Below are 7680 nucleotides of genomic sequence, written 5' to 3'. Positions count from 1 at the left end.
AAGAAAAAGATTTAAATATTTTTTGAAACATAAATTCGGAAAACTCAACATTTTCATTTCAATATATTTGCTTAAAATGTTTGTTTGTAATTTGATGAAGTTGAGGGCTGCTTTGAAAAAATTGCATTACAAGAGTCACTGTAAAAAAAAACCTTTAGAATGGGAAAAGAAAAGAATGGTCTATAAATACCGGGGCACATAGTGCTACTTCATTTCCATCGTACCAACCCCGTTCTCTCTCACACCAAGAAGAGAACACACTATAGTCTCTCTCTCTCTTTCTCTCTCTCTCTCTTCTCTATTGGATGGCAGTGAATTCAAAGGGGCGAACGATCGCTGGTATCGTTGGAAAGCAATTTGGGAATCAGATCCTCTCTTCTTCCCGGGCCGTACCACTTTCTGCCTCAAGGTACTAAACTAGTACCAACTCTTTCTGCGCTTAATTTCTTCTCATTTCCAGAGAAAATATTCTTTTATATAAAACCATCCGAGATCAATTAATTAATTAAGATCAGAGCAAATGATAAAAACGTTAACCCTTTTTGTGTATAATATACTTATAATTTGTTTAATGTTTTTCTATAAAGAAGGATTATTTCCAGAAATTATCAAAATGCGTTTATAAACTCTGGTATTAAGTATGTTGTCTATGGACTTCAAAAAAATTTAAATATTTGTTTATTTAATCAAAACTGTTGATCAGACTCACAAGCGGCGTGTTTGGTCTATTATTTCTATATTAAAACAATGAAGTATTTTTTAGCTGAACCTATGTCAGTCAAAACTACTAATTATATACCTTCAGATATTAGTACAAAATTGTCTAATAGAACTAGATTTTTTTTTTTTAAATATTGTTGTTTAAAGATTCAAAAACCGGAATAGACAAAAATAATTCGGAATGGATTTAACATGTGTCGTCCAGTGCTCAGAAAAATGCATCCAATTGCAATAAAATTATAAAACACCTTTCATGCCCAAGGGTAGAGTGGGAAAAATGACATGGCGGAGTCAACTCCATTACGGAACGGCACAGTACGTGTGTCGGTTACGTGTCATGACTCGCGTGTCCCATGCCATGATAATTCGCATGTCGTAACGTGACCATCTTTTGAAAATTTGACACGGCACGTCACGCGAAATATCTAGTCACGACACGGCATGTGTATTAGAACCGTTAGATCTTTATCAAATAATGAATCTTGAATAAACTAACTTAAATTATAATAAAATTATTACGCGAATCATATTTGGTCGACGTGACTCAGATGATATGACCATCCTTTAATATTTTAATCTCAGCAAGACACAGAGGAAAATCAAAGTCGCCAATGTATTTTTTCGCTTAGCCAAGGACTTCATCTTCAGAAAAGAAAAGAAAAAACACCTTTCTGCTCAAGTGGGCCACCACCATATCCGTACAATCAATTCCATCCGTCCCTTCAACAATCTCCCAACCGTTGCATCAATGTTCCACGATTCTCTTTCTATTCCATTTTTCTCCTCCGAAGAAAAAGGTTCCACGATTCGCTTGCTTGCGAAGCAAACGCCGTATCGAACATTTGAGACTTGAGAACTGAGATAGAGTGGGGGTATTTTGGTCTTTCGACTAACTGGAATGACACGTGTACCGCTAGCCCAGGAAGCCAATCTGCTCCGTTTCTTGAGAAAAGGAGGCCCTCCTATTCTTCAATCTGAACCGTTCAACATTGATCAAACGGCTTCAATTTCTTTTTAACATGGCACGAATCTCAAAGCATAAATAAATCAGATGTAATTGAAGCCGTTTGATTGATTTTAAACGGTTCGGATTCGAGAATAGGAGGGTCCTCCTTTTCTCAAGAAAAGGAGCAGATTTTATTCGCCGGTTCGTAATTCTTCCTGTTTTGGTAATTTTCATCTAATCCCGAGAAACTGTACTTTTTTTTGGGAGGATATGAAAATAGATAAATTGGGGATAAACTGGTTACATTACAAATTGGGGATGAAGAAATTTTAAAGAAAATTATACTATTTCACTCTGTTTCTCCTCATAACCTTTATTATCTTCTAAATTGGAATTTGATAATAAAGAAGACTTTTTGGTCCCTTTCCTTTTTAATTCAATTCTCTTCACCTCCTTTCACCTAATTTTGGAGCAAATGCTATTAAGGTTGAGATCACTGATGTAGGTGCAATCGGTTCGTACGAAATGCAGCAAATGCGGAATTGCTTTGTGAAAATGACATTGCTAAGATTAAGATACAATTATTGTTGCTTTGTTTTCGTTATAACGAACTAAACCAGGTCTACATATTATTGCACAACTAATATTTCCTATTTCAATTTCCCAAGCAAAAGAACTAGGCTAAGGAGGAAATTTAGTGCTCAACCTGTTGAAACTGTTCCAAAAAAACAACATACCATCTTGATGAAATTTTTATTAAATTAATAACTCGTTGATTTTATTTAATTGTAAAACACAGGAGAAATGTGCATGCTTCAACCTACGACAAAAACATAGAAGAGCTCAGGCCGAGTGTGGTGCCAGATTATGTGATTGACACTAATTCTGACAAGTACTGGGGCCCACATCCAAAGACCGGTGTATTTGGCCCAGCCAACGCTTCTGTCAGTGGTGGAACAACTGACCAGAACCAGTCTGCAAACAGTACCAGTTCAGTGCTTGACCAGAAGGTGTGGTTCCGCTTCTCAGAGGATTCGATATAAAAGTCGAACCTGAAATTGAAACTGGGTGCCTGAGAGTATTATTCCATACTTTATAGCAATAATAATAGTGCAATAAATCAGTGATGTATGTCTCTGCAGCCAGTGATGTATGTAAATGTGAAATGAAGTATTGTAGCATGATTATTAATAAATTTACTGCCTTTAGGCAGTACCAGTTTATATTGAGAAAAATATGGCTTCATTTCCTATCTAATTCCTGTGGTTGATGAATCTTTTGTCAGTCTAAGAAGTGCTTGTGACGGTGGTTACCAGTTTAAAAATTTCTTTTTCAATAAATTTTGTATTTGCATTGTGTAACAACCTTGGCCACCTAGGTTACTCTTTTGTCCATTAACAGATATAACGCAGTGCTATATATTCTTCTAATTTTAATTAACTACATTCGTTACATCTAGAAATCAGAAAATTGTCATCATATCTTGAAAGTGGGGGGGTGTAATAATGTGTATAGTTAGATGGATAGCAAAAGAGTTGCAATTTTAAGAGAGCACGTTTGCGCTGTAAAGCACAAGGTTTCTTTTTCTCAATACAACGGATAAGGCGATACTAAAAAGGGTAGATATATTATCTCTTGATCGCTTGTAGCCATACAATAAATATCCAAAAAAATTCCACAATTTCCATGATGTCATAGAAATTGTTGTTTTCTTTTCAACACTACAATTTTATTTTAGTGCAGTTGTTAACCAAACCTACACAGCCCAGAAATATATTCAATTGAAAAAAGACACTAAACAAGTTCTGTTGAATTTGCAATCCGTCCAATTAAATAGCAATTTTTGAAAGAAAAGTAGAAAGAGATGTTGTTTCTACTAATTCTCAACACAAACATACAAATCCAACAAACAGAGATCAACAGTCTTGGAGGAACCATGATCTCATGGCCCACATATCTCAGACAGACAAAAAAAACTATGAACTTTCTCTAGAACAAGCCAAAACACTTGCTTATTACTTTAGAAGTTTACTAAAATTTCTTCCATTGGACAATCAAACGAGAAGATTTTCATCCAACTTTCCTAGAGGCAACCTCTTCCCGTCATCTTCAACGATCTAAACATTCCAACAACAAAAAGGTATTCAATCATCAGATATCACCTTATAGATTTCATTTACAACACGGTCACTTTTTTTTACCAATAGTAAAATAAATAATTGAGTAAAGATAATTACCTTTTTAGAGTTCACTTCATTTAGGCGGTCCTTGTACAAAGCTTTAAGCTTCCTCAAGCTCATACTTTTCAAATCCACCCTTTCCTTATCTGCATTTTCGTTCTGCACCAATTCAGATCCATCATCACTTACAACCTTGTCAGTCACCTCTTTTTGGACCTCAGAAGCATCAATCATCTTAGTATTAGCAAAGTGCCTCACAACTGAGTCAAGCATCTTCTCAACCCCTTTGTCAACTGGTGCTCTGATAGGAGATGAGAGGCACAAGCCAGATGGGGCATTTTGGAGATCAAGGGTGATGATGTCAGAAGAGAGCGCATTTTGGAGATCTGAATTGTTTTCTTGCATGATCTCTGATACAAGCCCCATTATTGGTGAATCAGCTAGAATGGTCTGATTTACTTCACTCTCATCCTTTTCTGGCGCCACTGACATGGAAATTTCAAAGATTAGAAAAAAACAATAGCAACATGAGAAAGAAGACTGATAAAAAAATTATCTTTGATACCTTTGATACCTTGTCCTTCTTCTGAGATAAGTGCTGCATTTCTGTCAGATAAAAGAGATGCAACTGCAGTACAAGCAAAGACGCACTTAGAGACAAATTCTGGGACAAGGGATATTAATTAAAAGAGAGTATATTTATCACCTTTCTCTTCCTCAGACACATTGCTGTTCAACTGTTCCTCCACAACTTCTTCAACTTTCTCAGTTAAAATTTCTAAATTAACCACAAGAGAAACTATTTTAGAAAATGGCTACAAAAGAATACATCAAAATGGGAGAATTTCAAGATGTCAAATAGAACCTCTTTAGCAAATTTACAGTTTTATTAATACACAATTACAATTATTACCTTTCTCTTCCTCAGATACATTGCTGTTCAACTGTTCTTCCGCAGCTTCTTCAACTTTCTTAGTTAAAATTTCTAAAGTAACCACAAAAGAAACTGTTTTAGAAATGGCTACATCAAAATGGGAGAATTTAAATATGTCAAACAGAACCTCTTTAGCAAATTTACAGTTTTTTAATACACAATTACATTTATTACCTTTCTCTTCCTCAGACACATTGATGTTCAACTGTTCTTCCACGGCTTCAACTTCAGTTAAAATTTCTGAATTGACCACAAAAGAAACTATTTAGTAAGTGGATACTGTAGCATATATCAAAATGGGAGACTTTAATGATGTCAAACAGGAACCTCTTTAGCCAATTTCTAACCTTTCTGCTCAGATGCTTTGCTGCTCAACTCTTCCTGTATGCTTCCCTCTGTGTCAGTATTGGACTTCTCTTGGGGAATTTCTGAAGTGAGGAACATAATAAGACACTATTAGAAAAGGCTCTTATTTTGAAAGGTCAGGGAGAGGTTTCACTTAAACAAGACCAGAAATCATAGAACAAGAATGGAACTTTAATTATGCCAATTAGATAAACCAATCATTACAGGTTTGTTTTGTACCATCTTTTGCAACTGTGAAATAACAATTATTTGGTCAACAAGAAAAAATTAATACAACTTCAATTATTTGGTTCACACATACCAATTTGCTCTCCATGAGGTTCCACCAAATTCAATTTTTCATCTGAAACCAGTTCATCCTCTTTCACTAGATCAACATCCTCTGATGCATTCATAAGAAAAATAGTTCAGTACCAATCAGAACCTCATGCAATAAATTATAACAGACATGTCATTTACAAAGTCAACAAGAGAATATCAGTCAAATGTTATATATCAAATTTGGTTGCAAACCTACCAGTTTGCTCTTCTGCCTCTTCAGCTTGTTCAGTCTCTTTTGATACTTCATTGACCTCTGTCCAGATAAAAAACCTCAAATCAGAAACTAAACCAAGAGCCTTATATAAAAAGGAGAAAAAAATGGTAGGTTTATCAGATGCACTAACGGTTTTGATCTGCCACTTTCTCGACTTCCAACTTGTCAGCAGGTTTAGGTTCAGTGGCTCTTCTCAGTTCAATAACATCTGCAGATCAAAATATTAAAATGTATAAACACCTTATGAAGAGGAACTGTTGGAATAAAATGAAAGCATTAAAAAAATCCCCAATCTTGCAAAACTTTTGCCAATTTAAAATAAATTTGTTTGGACAATGAACGCACCGGTTTCAGCTTCCTTGTCATCAACTGGATCAAGGGCCAATTTGGTCAAGGTTCTTGTAACCCTTGTACCTCCCGTGCTCTCAGCCAACCTCCTAGTGGATTGTCTCGTAGGGCGTGCAGACGATCTGGGAACCACACCCTGAGCGGGTGTCTCCACAGCCTTTCTTCGGCCACGCTGTGGAGCTGGTGTCTCTACCACCACTGTATCAACTGCCTCAGCTGGTGCCTCTTCTTTCTTCCCTTTCCTTGTCCTTGTACCAGCTGTACAGGTACCCATACCAGTAGAGCGTGCAGATGATCTGGGGATTACACCCTGAGCGGGTGTCTCCACAGCCTTTCTTCGGCCACGCTGTGGAGCTGGTGTCACTTCTACCACCGAATCAACCGCCTCAGCTGGTGCCTCTTCTTTCTTCACTTTCCTTGTCCTTGTACCAGCTGTACCGGTACCCATACCAGCACCGGCAGTGCTGGTTCCTTCACGGGTTCTTGTACTCATGGAACTCTGAATCCTTCGGCTCCGACGAACTGCTGTTGATGGGGTTTGGTTTGCCTCGATTAAGGCTTCTTTATTCATTTCCTCCTCTTTATCATTTATTTCACCCATAGAAAAACCTGAGATATCGCTGGATATTGCGGCCACCCTTCGAGATCTCGGAAGGGGGCTGCCATGCTGTTCAAATGTCTCAGACTGAGGCATAAGTTTTTGTTTGATCTCCTCAACCCATTCAATCTGAAAACGAAATGAGAAGAACAGAAAATCAAAATCATATACGTTATGAATTAGTAGATCTGCTTTATCATCTTATTTTTATTTAATTTCATCCAATCTTAAAAAAAAATTAAAATTGTAAGAAAAATTATATCAGATGTGGTATTTTTTTTTTTTTTTTTTTTGGAAGTTTCAAAACAACATTCTTTATCTCCAAGTCTATAACAAAAGCACCAACCGAAGCCTTAATTTTACTCTTTCTAGACTCAACAAGCTTACTCACCCGTCTCCTCTATCACATTATTAAAAGGACTGTTTTGCCCCTCAAAACATCTTTCAACCTCGCACCACTTTTTGTATAAACCTAATCATATCAGATGGGGTATGAATTTGTACAAGATTTGAGTCACAAAATTGAGGCATACTTAATCAAGAACCAATTAATCTTAACAGAAACAGAAAGATACTAACTAATACACGAATTGGAAACAAGAAAATAAGAAAAAAGATCTAAAGATACAAGGGGATCAGAAAATATATTGATCTTACAGATTTGAGAGATTGAAGAGCATCAGCCATGGCTGCGTTGGTCAAGTTCGCTGGGATTTTGTTATTCTTGCACATCGCCTGGAGGTCCCTCCTTGCAAGGCTATGAAAATCCATCGCTAGAGTTTCTTGAGAAATTCACGGAAAGAAAGAGAAAATAGAGATGAGATTGGGAAATGAATGAACTAGGGTTTTTGAGTTGAGCTCTGTCTTTGCTTATATAGAGCGGCGGGTCGGTGGGGAGCGGAGAGGGTTTCCTTTTTTGTTTCAAATTTTGAAAATTGACCGTTGGTGGAACAAATCCATATTCTGTAATAGTTTCATTGAGTTAAATAGTGTAGCGGGTCAAAGAAGGAATTATGTCGACTCGTTTGAGTAAGATCTTGGATAACATTTATA

At 36.6% G+C, this 7680-nt stretch overlaps 2 protein-coding genes across 4 annotated transcripts; one reads left to right on the top strand and one right to left on the bottom strand.

Moving 5' to 3' along the window:
* Positions 1-209: 209 nt before the first annotated feature.
* On the top strand, positions 210-2940 carry LOC144558206 (late embryogenesis abundant protein At5g17165-like). The gene is made up of 2 exons (XM_078306985.1): positions 210-409; positions 2466-2940. Exons 1-2 carry the CDS (start codon positions 306-308, stop codon positions 2707-2709), a joined length of 348 nt encoding a protein of 115 aa, XP_078163111.1. The 5' UTR covers positions 210-305; the 3' UTR covers positions 2710-2940.
* Positions 2941-3691: 751 nt separating this feature from the next.
* On the bottom strand, positions 3692-7588 carry LOC144558764 (uncharacterized). 3 transcript variants are annotated; one of them, XM_078307629.1, is made up of 12 exons: positions 7285-7588; positions 6027-6756; positions 5812-5889; positions 5664-5720; positions 5448-5528; positions 5128-5208; positions 4955-5020; positions 4760-4831; positions 4553-4624; positions 4412-4474; positions 3904-4331; positions 3692-3783 (listed from the first exon to the last, which is right to left on the bottom strand). In XM_078307629.1, exons 1-12 carry the CDS (start codon positions 7396-7398, stop codon positions 3721-3723), a joined length of 1905 nt encoding a protein of 634 aa, XP_078163755.1. In that variant the 5' UTR covers positions 7399-7588; the 3' UTR covers positions 3692-3720. The 3 variants fall into 3 exon arrangements, with proteins under 3 accessions (XP_078163755.1, XP_078163756.1, XP_078163757.1); XM_078307630.1 differs by having other exon boundaries at positions 4421-4474; positions 7285-7587; XM_078307631.1 differs by lacking the exon at positions 4760-4831 and having other exon boundaries at positions 7285-7583.
* Between the last annotated feature and the right edge of the window lie 92 nt (positions 7589-7680).

Source organism: Carex rostrata, chromosome 8 (assembly GCF_964058835.1).
Source record: "Carex rostrata chromosome 8, lpCarRost1.2, whole genome shotgun sequence".
In the NCBI taxonomy this organism is placed as follows: domain Eukaryota; kingdom Viridiplantae; phylum Streptophyta; class Magnoliopsida; order Poales; family Cyperaceae; genus Carex; species Carex rostrata.
The sequence above is the reverse complement of the archived record's forward strand: the minus strand, read 5'-3'. Positions and strand labels throughout refer to the sequence as shown.

What these genes read in the sequence shown, in the direction of transcription:
- LOC144558206 (XM_078306985.1), top strand. Translation starts at nt 306, where the DNA reads ATGGCAGTGAATTCAAAGGGGCGAACGATCGCTGGTATCGTTGGAAAG. An exon ending in GTACCACTTTCTGCCTCAAG is followed by an intron (nt 410 to 2,465) that starts GTACTAAACTAG and finishes TGTAAAACACAG; the next exon opens with GAGAAATGTGCATGCTTCAA.
- LOC144558764 (XM_078307629.1), bottom strand. Translation starts at nt 7,398, where the DNA reads ATGGATTTTCATAGCCTTGCAAGGAGGGACCTCCAGGCGATGTGCAAG. An exon ending in TGTGTCTGAGGAAGAGAAAG is followed by an intron (nt 4,832 to 4,954) that starts GTAATAAATGTA and finishes TGGTTACTTTAG; the next exon opens with AAATTTTAACTAAGAAAGTT. An exon ending in TGTGTCTGAGGAAGAGAAAG is followed by an intron (nt 4,475 to 4,552) that starts GTGATAAATATA and finishes CTTGTACTGCAG; the next exon opens with TTGCATCTCTTTTATCTGAC.